Raw genomic sequence first — 15,067 nt, forward strand, 5'->3', positions numbered from 1 at the left:
AATGCCTGTAAGATCTGCCTGAAAATGAGGTTCATCTGGAAAGCGAGGAGCAAGCCCAACACCATCATTTAAACTTATTTGAAATACTTTCGGAATCTGTTTATTTTTCTTTTCCACCACCCTCAATAGAAAGGAATCAAGGTAGTTTTGGGCAGGAAATGGACTCATTTCCCCAACATCCTGTTTCTAAACCTACTACTTAGAAGTGCTATTATTTCAACATGCCCATAGAATGTCCTTACAAATGACCAATCCAAACACAAGCAGCCCGATTCTGTGGCCCTCTTTTCATCAAAGAACTCCCCATGCAAGTTTTAGGTGTCTTTCGAAAAAGCCAACAAGGTTTGATGCTTTTTAAAAAGTTTCTCCTGGACTCCAATTTCAGTTCTAAGATTCCCTTCCTCACGGCACCCGAAGGCTTCAACTCAACTATGAGTTCACAACTACACCACCAATAGCAGATAAAGGTAAAGGTAAAGGTAAAGGTAAAAGTAAAGGTATCCCCTGTGCAAGCACCGGGTCATGTCTGACCCTTGGGGTGACGCCCTCTAGCATTTTCATGGCAGACTCAATACGTGGTGGTTTGCCAGTGCCTTCCCCAGTTATTACCGTTTACCCCCCAGCAAGCTGGGTCCTCATTTTACCGACCTCAGAGGGATGGAAGGCTGAGTCAACCTTGAGCCGGCTGCTGGGATCGAACTCCCAGCCTCATGGGCAAAGCTTTCAGACGGCTGCCTTACCACTCTGCGCCACAAGAGGCTCAATAGCAGATAAGAGGGTGGCAACACTCTCGTTTGCAAGAAGAATAGCTATGTTTTGGGACCTCACAGTTTACTACAAACGCTGGCTGGGGCTCATGGTAATTGTAGTCCATGAACATCTGTAGGACCACAGGTTGACTACCCCTGCTCTAAATTATGTTCTACGGAGTTGTTGCCTTTGTGACGGTATATCCACAGTCACAAAGCGCGGTTGTGACTTACCGGGGCCGCCATTGATGCGGTGGGTGGTGGCTGAGAGACGCAGTGAACTCGGGATGACATAAGGGGGCGGGGCATGAATAAGGTGACCAAATTTTAAGATTGCTAAAGAGGGACACCATTGACTGGGGGGGGTGTGTGTTCTATATGGAGCAACAAAATTTCTCATAGAATGCAAAAATAGTATTGAAATTTTTTTACATTTCAACAATTAAGTACAATTAACAAATATAAAACATTTAAACACATTTATGTATAGTATTATTTTATTCTTTGGCATATTTCTCACTTAAGTGATTTTTTTTTTTTTTTGTAGATTGCTGTCATTGCTTAAAAGGTGCTTTGTGAGATGAGGGGCAGATGGCAGCGATAATGTGACAGTTATGGGGGTGGGCAGGGTAGATGGCATCCCAAAGACTGGCACAGCATGGGAAAGATACACTTCGCTGGGTAGAGAGCAGAGTTTACAAACCAAAGGAAAAAACATGACATCTCTTTGATGTGTTAACATCCCTCCGTTGACTGTCCTGCTTCTGGCAGGATTTTCTTTTTCCCTCTTAAAAGATATTACTAAGCAGAAAATTACATTTAAGGTTAGCCAAGAGATGCTGTAGTCAATCTGAATACTTACAAAGTATTACAAAGTTTATACATTAACTTTTATATATACCAGTTTACTTCACTGGAACTGTTTTTAAAAGTAATATGCCCTATATACTTGCGTATAAGCCTAGTTTTTCAGCACTGGAAAAGCCCTCCTCGGCTTATACGCGGGTATATACGGTAATTGAAATAAAAGCCTGCTCCAGCCAGCTAATCGTTGAATAGCCTTTTGCAAATGTGTACTGCAAGCCGAGCTTGCTCTGGCAGCTTGTAGGACATCAATGGTTTGACTGAGGGACCCTGATCTCTTTTTCCCTTTTGCCTTCTCTTCTTCCTCTTCTTAATCACTTCTTCCAAACTATTGTTTTGGTTTCTGTGGGTGGGGGTGGGTTTTGGGGGTGCTTGGGGATTTACTGTTTCTTTCTCTTAGTGTTTCTTCTTTTATCTGAGGGGCAGCATTGTTTGCCTTTTTTCTTGGAGTTGTGTTTCTTTTAAAAGTTTTAAAAGTTTATTTTTACAGTTCTTTCAGTGTTTTGTTCTGGGGGGGGCACTGCGGTTGTAGTCAGAGTTGTCCATCCTCCCAGTTTGGTAGCTGTTGTATTTATTTTATTTATTTATTAAACTTTAATACCGCCGCTCCCTTAGGCTCACGGTGGTTTACAAGATAAAAAATTGCAATAAAACCCATAGTTAAAACCATTAAAACCAATCCACAATATCAACGTTATCAAGGTTGGGCAACAAGCGAGCACTAACTAAACCCCCCCTCCCCAAAACCACCCCACATTAGCCGAGGGACATCAGGTTGCTAATACTGTAGTACTGTAATATGGGAGTGAGGCAATCAGATCACTCAGATGAACCCAGGGAGCCCAGATCTAATGTCAGGACCGCCCACCCTGGCCTCAACCATATGCCTGGCAGAAGAGCTCCGTCTTGCAGGCCCTGCGGAAAGCTGTTAACTCCGACAGGGCCCTCAGCTCTTCCGGGAGCTCATTCCACCAGGCTGATACTTGTTGTAGTAGGTTGCCAACTTGAGGGTACTGTTGTTCTGCTCTGGTTTGCTGGCCTGGGGGGCACTGTTTTGTTCTCCTGCCAGGGCTGTTCTCACAGAGCAGTTCTGTCAGAGCTCTCTGAGTGTCTGACATGAAGAGAGAAAGAGAAGGTGATTGTAAGCCGCTTTGAGAATCCTTTGGTGAAAAGCGGGGTACAAAAACCAGCAGCTATTCATCCTCTTGACTTTTCTGTATTTGTTGGGCGGGGGGAGGGCTGGATGGGGGAGCCTGTGATGCTGGAGTATTTCCCACCCTCAGCTTATATGCAAGTCAATAAGTTTGCCCAGATTTTGTGGTAAAATTAGGGGCCTCCGCTTATACGCGAGTATATACGGTAGGTTGGGATAGTTGCTCCTCATGGATGGTTGGATCTGACAATTGCTGCTCACAGACGCGGAGCAATTTCCCCAGCTCCTCCTCCCACTGCAGACTGTCAAATCCTCCTGTACGCAGCTCCTGCAAAGGGGCTGAAAAGGGGCGTTGGAGTGTCCCCGTTTCCCTGCAGCAGCATCTCCGGGTTTTGTTTTCAGTTTCAGCAGGAGGGAGGGGGATGAGGAGGTCCTGTTTTGCACACGGAAATCCTTTCAACCAGCAAAGATTCCGTGTGGAATGCGAGCCGATAGGTCCCTTTTGACTAAACTACCTTGTTTAGCCTCCCAATGTCTATTACCCACTTAACAGGAACTTTGCGATGGAAGTGTTTTATCCCTAAACTGGAACTTCACAATAAGCTTAAATAAAACAGACCTTGTACACAGCACACCTGCAGTTTCAAGAAAAGTTCTGAAATGCAGCAGCAGAAACAGAAGTAGGGATAAGGGTTATGAGTGAAGCTTGGGCTCATTCCACCCATGCTGGATAATGCACTTCCAGTGTCCTTTTGCAGCTGGACTTTTGTGTGCAAAACAGGAAAATTTACTTCTCAAGCACATGGTCCAACACGTGCAGGAATGCTGGAGCCAGCGTGGTATGGTGGTTAAGAGTGGTGCTTCTAATCTGGCGAGCTGGGTTTGCTTCCCTGCTCCTCCACATGCAGCCAGCTGGGTGACCTTGGACTCATCACAGCCCTGATAGTGCAGTTCTCACAGAGCGGCCCTGTCAGAGTTCTCTCAGCCCTACCTGCCTCACAAAGTGTCTGCTGTGAGGAGAGTAAGGTGATTGTAAGCCACTTTGAGACTCCTTCAAACAATGAAAAGTAGGGTATAAAAACCAACTGTTCTTAGGCCCTGGGGTTTCTTGACAGCCCTTTAAATATTTGTTAAACATTTATCAGATGATATGACCACATGGTCAAGTCAGCCCACCCACCCCTCCCAAAATGCCCAAGGACAGACCTGGAGGAAGATGGAAAGGGAGGAGACCCGGATGGGCATGTACACAGCTATGCTTCCCAATCATATTCTGCAAGGTTGCACCACTTCTGGGATTTCTTGAAGCCTGAAGAATGTTTCAGGGGTTTCTCAATTGTAAAAAAGTTGAGAAAGGTTGACTTAGGCAAATAAAGAAATAGTAGAATGTGTTGCCATGGGACTGTTTGGCCACAGGTGGTGGCAGAGTGGTGGGACAAGGCCATGTCACTACAAACATCCCCAAATGTCACAGCATAGCTTTGTAAACATGCTGACTTTGACGTACCTTTCAGTGAGACCATCAGAAATGCTACAAAAAAATCTGTTTAGGATTTAAAGTACAGCAGCAAACTGAGCATGCCTACGCACCAGTAACATTACAGTTCAGCCCATACATTCTTTCAAAAGTATCCTCACCTCCCCTTCCATTTGTGCTTTGGTAGTAGAGAAAAAGGCTGTGGCTTCCTTGTATATTTCAAAGCCAGGCGACCCATCGGTTCGGTCTTGTAACAGGTGACTTTAATTTTCATTGGGACGTTTTTCTTCCCTGGCGATGACGATTAAGCATTTTCAGGACTCTCGTTTAAATCAGGAAACAAGAACCATGTCCGCACGTGGCTTTGATACATTTTTAATTTCAGGTATAATCTCCTTGCAAGAACAACAAAACGAGGCACATTTATGTAACTAAAACTTCTGCCGAGAGTCAACATACAGAATTTCTCGCTGGTGCAATACAAGTCTAGTTTAGACACATATTGTAGTGTGTGTGTGTTCATATATTATATATATTTATATATACTTTATATAGACATAGAAAATTCATGCCAGTGGCACTGAACAAGCACCCAAACCTGGATACCAACTCCTATTCTGGAATGGCTCAGGAAGACGTGAGCTGAAACCACCCAAATTCACACACTGGCCTCAGACACACTACAGTCGTCTTCACGGAACACGCTCGAGAGCAGAGTTTGTTCCGGCGGTCTGAACTGTGAGCAGAAGTCCACAGGCCTTATGGATCGTTCCTGCTTTTCCCTCCCTCCAGCTCTCCTTCCCTCTCCAAAAAAGCTACTTGTGAGGGTCAGGAACCATGGCAGCACACAATATCGGGGGGAATGGTGGCTACCTCTTGAGTGGTGAATCAGTGGAAATTGTATGAACCCCCCCCCCTCTTGTGTGTCTGGAAGTGCCTTCCCCTCAGAGAAGGGTACCTTGGGATCCAACCCACTGCATTTAAAAGCAGGACGTTGTCAAATGGAGGCACGCTCGTTGAGGCCGCAGAAACCACTTGGTAAGTACCGTAATGAGGAACAGATGGCAGCTCTAGGTGGTTTGGGGCTTGCAGTTTACGCATACTTCGTCAGTGACCTCACTTATTTCTGATTAAATGCGCAGAGGCCAGCTTCTCAGTTTCCGGTTCAATGCGGTGTTTCAACTCACATCTACGGTAATAAAACTTCTTTCTCAGAGAGAAGGGCCCAGGAATGTGAACCCCTGAGACAGCGCCAGGCAGGTGAACTGTGCACACCACCTTGTGCCACGGCCCACTCTGACCCATCTGATGTTGCTCATCGACTTAAACCGGGCAGACTTTGAGAGGCCTAAAAACGAGTTTTCCACACTTGGCCGTGGGCATGCGTTTCCAACGCAGCAGGCTTCGGCCTTGCTGTGGAATAAATGTAAAGGTTCAGGCCAACATTTGAGGCACCCAAAAAGTACACCTGAATGAGAAGCCTGGGTTTCTCAACAGAGCTATTTTTTAAAAAATGAAGGGGTAAGAGTAGCTAGCCATGAGGCAATGATAGATGGTAATAAGGTTTTGAGTGGTACCCTGCGCAAGACGTTTAAATGCTCAACTGTGAGCCAGTGGATAACAGTGTGACACCAAAGCAAGTAGGCCAGCGTTGAGCTCCCAGGATTTCTCTCCCTCCGCCCTCATGTGCCTAGCATTCCTTTAAGAATACAGAAGCAAAGCCACCACACACTCCAAATACAGCACCATGCACAGCTGAATCAGACGTAAAGCTCCGATTGGCCAGTGTCTACAAGAGAAACCAGGCATCCTCGCCTTTGTTGAACAACTATGCATTTTCTCTAAACAGAAATATAGTGGGGTTTTTTTCTTAGACTCTAAATCTTCTCTTTAATAACAAGAATAGCTTCTCTTTTTTTTAAAGAAAAACACACCAGATCCTGCACTGGTTGCTATTATGCTCCCCGATCACCGGCACCAAATTCCCTACATCTTGATAGGGAAAGAACAAAGGAGGCAGGAAACGGTCTCAAAATAAATACTTTACACCAGAGCTTAGCCGGCGCTTCCCCGCGGCATTTATTTCAGCAACCCCACCATCACTTCGCTGATATCCCACAGTTTCCTTGCCACTAAGTCATCCGTGGCTTTAGGCAGTAGTGACTGCTCCTTGCAGTTTCCAAAATATTTCCCAGATATCCCCTCTACTTCAGGAGAGGAGGCCAGATAAATAGACGTCTGGGCTCCTTCCAAGGGGGATAGGAAGAAAGCCCAAGAGACCAAATTTAAGAGGGGCTTTACTAGTAAAGGAATATGTACATGTCTGCCCAGATTCGTTCGGGCAATACCGGGGTGGAGGGCGTTGACGGTGACTCCGGTGCCCTCTAAGCGTCGGGCCAGGTCCCTGACGAACAGGAGGTTGGCCAGTTTGCTCCGGCTGTACGCAAAGCTCTTGTTGTAACTCAGCTCGCTGTTCAAGTCGTCAAAGTTGATCTCTCCGTATTTGTAAAGGGAGGAGGAGACCACGACAATCCTGCTGGGGGCGGAGCTTTTGAGAAGTCCCAGGAGGAGGTTGGTGAGCAAGAAGTGGCCTAAGTGGTTGACGCCAAACTGCATCTCAAAGCCATCCTCCGTCTTGGTGTAGGGACACTGGAATATCCCCGCGTTGTTGATCAAGACGTCCACTCTAGGCTGCTCCTTTCCAAAGCAAGAGAGAGAAAAAGAGTTAGGCATGTGAACACTATGACATTATTTACATTTTAAAAATAAAATACAAATTAAGTTGTTGTTTTTTTTTTAAACAAAGCAGATGCCTTGCGTTGGATGAAGAGAAGCTCAGCCCCCAGTTTGACCATCCCACACCTTTGATCTCATCCTCCCTTCCTATAAGCTCCATAACCCAAGTAACAAAGTTTCTCAGGGAGACCAGGAAAGTCACACTCCTTGTGGTGCTTCCCAGGGTGAAAGTCAGAGCAAACAAGTAACATGGCTCTACCTTTACTGGTAGTAGCTGCGAAGAATGGCCACACAGAGGTTGGGAAAACCTTTCCCTGGCTGGGTAGGCTTGGTTTATACTTGGGAGTGAAAACATGGTATCTCTTTGATATATTAATACCTGCCTGTTGGCTAACTGGGTTGCAGGGGCCCTTTGGCTCCAAAATCTATAGCAGGCTTTCTCAACCATGGTCTCATGAAACCCTGGGTCTTCTTGATGGCTCTGGGTTTAAGGGGTTTTTAAATGGTAAAAAAAAGGTGACAAAGGCTGATCCGTGGCCTGAATTCACTAAACATTTTTTTTTTTGGGGGGGGGGAAGAATAGCTGTTTTTTTTTGTACCCTGCTGTCACAGCCAGGAGTGGGCCAGGCATGAAAACCAATCCCTAAGATTCCTTTATTTTTGTGAGGGAGGACTGCGGCTGCTGTAAATGTCTTCCTTTACAAGAAAATCCCCTTCATTTTTCTTTCTGCTGGTAAATTCTCTCTCTTCAGGGCTTTATTGTATCTGCCCCACTAGTGGCTTGCTGTTATAGGAAAGGCAGCACCAGCCAAAGGGATTATGGTGTTCTCCCCCATAACGAATATGATGTATTTCTACCTCACACACAAGATGCTTTGCGATGTTTCAAGAGAGCCAGCTTGGTGTAGCGGCTAGGAGCTCAGACTTCTAATCTCGCAGGCCGGGTTTGATTCCTCACTCCTTTACATAGAAAAAAAAATGCCTATGAATCCTATGAGAGGGCAAGTTATGAGGCACTGGGATACCAATATGGAGAATTAAATATACAGAGTAGACTTTTATGGAGTCTTCAAACTTCCATTGTTCTTAATGCTTTGATATTCAACAAATCCCAACGCGTTTCGCTCCTTAGCTTTTTCAAGGGACATCAGTTTTAATGTCTTCAAAACCAACTTCGTTTGGGCAAGATAATCTCTTAGCAGTGAGTAAGATTGTTTTAACAAATGCTACTCGTAGCTTAAGGCGTTCCAGACTTTAAGTCGCTTTGACACTCCTTCGGGGGAGAGAAAAGCGGCAGATAAGAACCAACTTCTTCTAAGTATGCAAAATGTATTTTGGGGGACAAAATAAATGAGTCAGGACTAGTTTATGGGTGTTGCAACACATACCTATTCAAATTCATTTACTGATATACAGAGGTAGATGTTGCCTAGTTGTACAATACTGACATTCCAGTTTCCAGTGGACTCAGTAAAAATATATAGCACTCTTTGAGAAAGGGTGTAACAATAGTTTCTTTGCCAGCTTCTGTAACTCCTCCTTCCTGCATCAACCAATCAGGTCCCTTCTCTTTCTCTGGAGGATTAGCCCTACATGGGATGGTTTCTGCAGGCAAACACAAATGAAGGTTTAGGGCAACCCCCCCCCCCCCCCCGTTTCCCACTATAGTTCTATCACACCCACTACCGGAAGGTTTTAAAGCGACTTACATACGCCTACCCATCCTCTCCCCTTAACAGACACCCAGCGAGGGAGGTGGGGTTAAGAGGGCTCTGAGAGAACTGTAACTGGCCCAAGGTGGCCCAGCTGGTTGCATAGGGAGCAGGGAATCAAATCCGGCGCACCAGGTTACAGGCACCCGCTCTAAACCACTACACCAAGCTGTCCCTTTCTCTCCCTGTGTGTACACATACACACACAGCTGCCTGACACAGAATCAGCCCATCGGTCCATCAAAGTCTACTCAGACAGGCAGCAACACTCCCAGGTGTCAAGCAGAGGTCTTTTACGTCACCTACTACCTGATTCTTTTGAGTCAGTGGTTCTCAACCTGGGGGTCGGGACTCCTTTGGGGGACGAATGGCCCTTTCACAGGGGCGTGGCAGGGCAAGCGGCTTAGCCAGGGGAGGCACCATCCACACAACAGCCTTGCAGGATAGGTTGAGATAGAGCGTTTGTCTGTCTGGAGCACCGGAAAAGAGCAAGATTGGTGGGACGAGGCAGAACTGAGCTGAGAAGCCCTGGGAAAAAAACAATTTATATACAATCATGAACAATGGATCTTCACGCCATTGGTCAGCTTCAGTTTAATTTCTGTGAAAGAACAGTTGCCTAATTTTATGGTTTGGGGGGGGGGGTCACCACATCATGAGGAACTGTATTAAAGGGTCATAGAATCAGAGAATCATAGAGTTGGAAGTGCCCTCATGGGTCATCTAGTCCAACCCCCTGCACGATGCAGGACACTCACATACCTATCGCTCATCCACCGTAACCTATCACCCTCTTGGATATTCACAGAATCAGCCTCTCTGGCAGATGGCTATCCAGCCTCTGTTTAAACATTTCCAAAGAGGGAGAACCCACCACCTCCCGAGGAAGCCTGTTCCACTGAGAAACCACTCTAACTGTCAGGAACTTCTTCCGGATGTTTAGACGGAATATCTTTTGAATTAATTTCATCCCATTGGGTCTGGTCCGTCCCTCTGGGGCAAGAGAGAACAACTCTGCTCCATCCTCTATATGGCACCCTTTTAAATACGAAGATGGTTATCAGATCCCTTCTCAGTCATCTCCTCTCCAGGCTAAACAGACCAAGCTCACCCAACCTTTCTTCATACATCGTGGTCTCCAAACCCCTCACCATCTTTGTTGCCCTTCTCTGGACACACTCCAGTTTGTCTACATCCCTCTTCAACTGGAGTGTCCAAAACTGAACGCAGTACTCCAAGTGAGGTTGATCCAGAGCAGAGTACAGCAGTACCATCACCTCCTGTGATCTGGACACGATACTCGGTTTGATACAGCCCAAAATCCCATTTGACTTTTTAGCCACCGAGTCACACTGCTGACTCATGTTCAATGTATGGTCTACTAAGACTCCTAGATCCTTTTCGCACATGCTACTGCCACGACAAGTCTCCCCCATCCTATACTGGTGTATTTAGTTTTTCCTACCTAAATGCAGAACTTTACATTTGTCCCTATTGAACTTCATTTTATTCAGTTTAGCCCACTTCTCAAGCCTATCAAGATCATCCTGTATTCTGATTCTGTTTTCGGTTGTGTTTGCTACCCCTCCCAGTTTAGTATCATCTGAAAATTTAATAAGTATCCCCTCTAAACCCTCATCCAAATCATTTATAAATATGTTGAAAAAAGAAGGCCCCAGGACAGATCCTTGGGGTACTCCACTTGTCACTCTTTTCCAAGAAGATGCTGAACCATTAACAAGTACCCTTTGGGTACGATCTGTCAACCAGTTATTGATCCACCTGACAGAATTAGGTGCCATACCACATTTTACCAACTTGTCAACAAGAATATCATGTGGATCCTTATCAAAAGCCTTACTGAAATCCAGATAAACTATGTCCATGGCATTCCCCTAATCCACCGAGGTAGTCACTTTCTCGAAAAAAGAGATAAGTTTGGTCTGACATGACTTTTTCTTGCGAAACCTATGCTGAGTCTTAGAAATCACAGCTCTCAGTTCCAGCTGCTCAAGGACTGAGTGTGATTATTTGTTCCAAACGTTTGCCAGCTACAGATGTCAGGCTGACAGGTCGCGGCATTAGGAAGGTTGAGAACCACTGTTTTAAGTGGAGATGCCAGGGATCGAACCTGGTATCTTCTGTATGACAAGCAGATTCTCTATCATGAAGCCACAGCTCGTACCCCAGATGCTGCATGCGGGACACAACATACTGTAAACAAGGGGTGGCCAAACAGTGGCTCTCCTGATATCCATGGACTACAATTCCCAGAGGCTCATGGGACTTGTAGCCCATGGACATCTGGAGAGCCCGTTTGGCCACCCCGGCTCTTTACCCGTTCCTCCATTTGCATCACCCAGAAGGCAGGATTTGTAAATCCCAAGTAGATGAGCAACCTTTTTTCCTTAGTCGGCATCCTAGTCCTGAGCTGTGTTTCTGCTAGAGTTGTGCACTGCAGTAATGAAGTCATGTTAGCTAACAAAATGCATTGCCTCGGTTGCTATCCATGGCCTTGCTGCAGGCTCACAATGCAAAAATGTGCTCCTAGCAGCAAGCTAGAAAAGGGTACATGTGAGAAAAATCAAGAGGGGATGGCAAGCTCTTGAAAGACAGACTTTGGATCCGACTTGACAGGGAGTTGGGGGATGCAAGGTTATTTTTACTGGGATGAGTACATCTCCCTCACCCAAAAGAACAATTTTTCTCTCTGCCTCTGAGCAAATATGCCTCTTTCTTGCTTGACAGTCCTGTGTGGTGTAGTGGTTAAGAGCAGCGTCCTCTGATCTGGAGAGTCAGGTTTGATTCCCCACTCCTCCACATGCAACCAACTGGGTGATCTTGGGCCAGGTACAGTTCTCTGAATGCGGATCTCACAGAGCAGGTCTCTTACAGCCCTCTCAGTCCCACCTACCTCATAAGGTGTCTGTTGTGGGGAGAGGAAGGGAAAGGTCTTTATAAGCTGCTTCAGGACTCCTTCAGGTAGTGAAAAGCGGGGGATAATAAAACAGCTCTTCTTATGGGCCATTTGCCTTAGTAGGAAGTGACAGTAGCTGGCTGAGGTATTGGCAGGAACAGTCCCAGCAGTTCTGGATATTCACTCCATAAGGCCAGTCACAGGGCCTCCGGTGCTAATAAGTTGATAAAGTGATTTGTGAAAGTGTTTGCTGAAAAACATTTTTGCCCATATTCCCACATGGCTCAGTGCACGGCTTCAGGTCTTGAACAAATGCACCCAAGTGGTGCAGCCCATGAAAACCCATTAGCCATTCTCTTGTTTGATAAAGAATGCAACATGAGAACATCTCCCCGCTAAAGCATGCACTATGTATTCACAGGAATTACTCAACCAGCCAAAGCCATGGAGAGAGATCCAGTGGCAATCGGCCAGCCCTGTCATGCCCATTATTCCAGAACGTCGCATCTCATAAAATATAAAAGGATGTTCCCATTTCCATTGTACAGCGCCACAAAACAGGCACTCTGGCATCTATTTAAAGTCCTTCGTTCTCATCGGGAAATCCTTTCATCTGTTCATCTGAGATGACTTGAGGCTCTTCCCAAAAGAGAATCTGTTAACGAAGCTGCTATTGAACAGTGACGGGAGAACTTCCAGTGACATTTCGAGCAGAGGCAGTGGAGATTCGGCTTCACAAGCCAGTCACTGTCTCATCACACAAATAACTCGGTGGGGAGACATTTCTGACGAAATGACAGCCATTTCCCCTCCCTTCCCAAATGTGCTGATCCACCTGTCCCCATGGCCCTTTCAAATGACATCTACTTTTCTCTCTCAGTTTTGGGTCAGAATTCTAACTGGAAGCCCAAGCTGCATTCAGGACCCCTCCCCCCCCTGTCACAACTTGCCATGACACAATCAAATACCACAATCAAATACCACTTCACACCTTAACACAATCAGATTGAAACAAACACTACCGCCCCAGGAGGTACGGTTGCAGGCTCCCGGGGGAATTGGGAGTATGTTTGGAATGCTAAGCCAGTCACAGTGACTCGGAGACTTCTTTAAATTGTTTTGCAATCAAAATGTAGTTAGCACACCAGAGAGCCACAGACCTTGCTGGTCCTGGGCTGGCATACTAATTAAGCAAGTGGAGCTGCTGTGCGGCACAGCTGGCTTCAGAGCTGGACATAAAACCAGGGTAAAGCTCCTCTGCCCTGGCAGCACCACAGTTAAATCAGCCCTAATGCAAATTGTAAAAGAAGACATATTTGATGAGCCATGTTAGAAGCAGAGAGACTCTTGGACCATGCTGGACTGTGGGATAAAGGTCCAGTTCTATTTTGTGCATAGCTTTATACATTGATGAATTCCTCCCGGGAGAGTGCTTCTGTGACGACTTGCCCATGAAACCACAATTGGTGAGTGTGTGCACTCACAATGCGAATGCACAGTCCATTTTAGTTACCCCACACATGCTAACATCCAATGTAACATGTACACGCAATCATTTAAATGCAAAGTAGCGTGTCCCTTGAAATTATTGATGTCGATAGCTCCCCGTATCACTGAGCCAAGCTCCAATGACGTGTCAGTGCCCTCTGTATTGTATTGTCCTAAGCCACTGCCATTTTGCAGGCAAAGGGGTCCTGCTTCCACGGTTGAGGGTGATGCTGCCATAGCTCTGCTTGCAGATGTGGAATACCTGCACTGGCACTCAGCTGTCCCCATTTTAAGAAATTCCTTAACGTGGACATAAATAAATATAATGAGACCCCCTGTTTGATCCAGCCAAAGGGTCACTTAGGCCAGCATTGTTTTCCTCGCAGGTTACCCACGTACCACAGTGCTACGAAATGCTTTTCCTCCAGCCAGCCCTGAACCCACTGGCCCCCAAGTTTAATTAACCCAAGTCCTAGTATTCTGGGAGGCCATGGGGAGACCCCCCCCCCAGACACACACACACGTTTACCTCAAAAGGTATGATCTGACAGGTTCTGTGTCTCACCCACCCACCCCTTCTTGCAAGGGCCCAACCCTTTAGCTTTTCCAGCTTTTCCCTTCTGGGGGCACCTGTTCTAGCTCCAGGAGACCGTTCTGGAAACAGGCTGCTGGACCCCGCGCCAGCAAGCTTCCAGTCCCCGACGCCCTCTGCGCGCGCGCGCCCCCGCCTTGCCTTTACCTGCAGCACCTGGTGGCAGAAGCTGCGCACGGAGCGGAGCGAGGCCAAGTCGAGCTCGCGCACCAGGAGCTCCCCGCGGCACTCGCCCCCTCCCCGCGCGCACAGGCCGAGCTCGGCGCGGAGCTCGCGCGCTGCCTCCTCGGCGCGGCCGCGGTCCCGGCAAGCCATTATGACCCTCGCGTGTTGCCGTAGGAGCTCCGCCGCCGTGGCCCGGCCGAGGCCGCTGTTGGCGCCGGTGATGATCACCGTCTTGCCTTCCATCGAAGCGGCAACCACGGCGCGCGGCACCTTCCCCGCCGCCGACCAGAGGCGCCGGACGATGAGAAGCAACCCTCCGCCCAGAGCTGCGGCCAGCACGACCGCTGCGGCGGCCATCTGGGCTACGGAGGGACCATAGAGAAGGCAGGGCTAGAACGGCCCGCTTCTCTTCCGGTGCGAGTGGGGTCTTCCGTTTGGAGGAGGAGGGGGGAAGAGGGCCAGAGCGCGGCTGCGCGTTTGTGTTCAGGGGAGAGCGGGGGTCCTGAGTGTGTAAGTCTTCTGCTGTTAAGATGTAATTTGCAATTGGATTTTGCAGTCTCCATGTGACAAAATGCTGGCTCAGGGTGCTTGGACGCGCAAGATCCTCATCTTGTTCAGCGGCTGCAAATAGGGAGCTGATTTTTCAGTGGACTGCTTGCAGTTCATCAACCTGCTCATGGCTATTCAGTGGACCGCTTCCGTGGGGCCTTCCTCACTACTGTCTTTTGCAGATGCTTGGTCTCATGCGGACCGCCGGAGATCTGCTTTCCCTCCCCTCTTGCACTGCTGCTCGGCTTGGCTAGCAGTCGTTCAAATGGACAGGTCAGTCTTGTCAAAAATCATAGAAGTCAATCATAAGCCAATGCTGTGTGTTAAAAAAACAAAACAACCCCCCCCCCCAAGTCCCTGTTAACATTAGTGGCTGGAAATATATTTCAGTTGTCAGCATTTTTGCACCTGTGCAGTCTCAGAAAAAAACAAACAACTAATGTAGACTTATTCAGCAGGTGTTTGAGTTGAGTTCACACTGGGCTGGCTTGTCATCAAGGAAAGATGAGTGGCTTAAATCCTTTTCTCTCGAGCAGGTTTATACCTGGGTCTCTCTGGGCCTAGTTCAGCTGTATATCACAGTGGCTGCATACTATTAAGACCTATTTACACACCTGGAGTAACAAGGTGGTAAACCCCTCTGGTAGTATTTCCCCACTTGAGAC

The 15,067-nt window shown here is 47.2% G+C and overlaps 1 protein-coding gene across 1 annotated transcript; it reads right to left on the reverse strand.

Annotated features, from left to right (window-relative positions):
• Positions 1 to 4,602: 4,602 nt before the first annotated feature.
• On the reverse strand, positions 4,603 to 14,246 carry RDH14 (retinol dehydrogenase 14). The gene is made up of 2 exons (XM_077311302.1): positions 13,836 to 14,246; positions 4,603 to 6,940 (listed from the first exon to the last, which is right to left on the reverse strand). The coding sequence occupies exons 1-2, from the start codon at positions 14,208 to 14,210 to the stop codon at positions 6,323 to 6,325; spliced, it is 993 nt and encodes a 330-aa protein (XP_077167417.1). The 5' UTR covers positions 14,211 to 14,246; the 3' UTR covers positions 4,603 to 6,322.
• Between the last annotated feature and the right edge of the window lie 821 nt (positions 14,247 to 15,067).

The sequence above is a fragment of the Paroedura picta genome, chromosome 1 (genome assembly GCF_049243985.1).
Source record: "Paroedura picta isolate Pp20150507F chromosome 1, Ppicta_v3.0, whole genome shotgun sequence".
In the NCBI taxonomy this organism is placed as follows: domain Eukaryota; kingdom Metazoa; phylum Chordata; class Lepidosauria; order Squamata; family Gekkonidae; genus Paroedura; species Paroedura picta.

Coding starts and splice junctions, on each gene's coding strand:
- RDH14 (XM_077311302.1), bottom strand. CDS start 14,210: ATGGCCGCCGCAGCGGTCGTGCTGGCCGCAGCTCTGGGCGGAGGGTTG. Junction 6,941..13,835: donor TCTGCCACCAGGTGCTGCAG/GTAAAGGCAAGG, acceptor TGCTTTGGAAAG/GAGCAGCCTAGAGTGGACGT.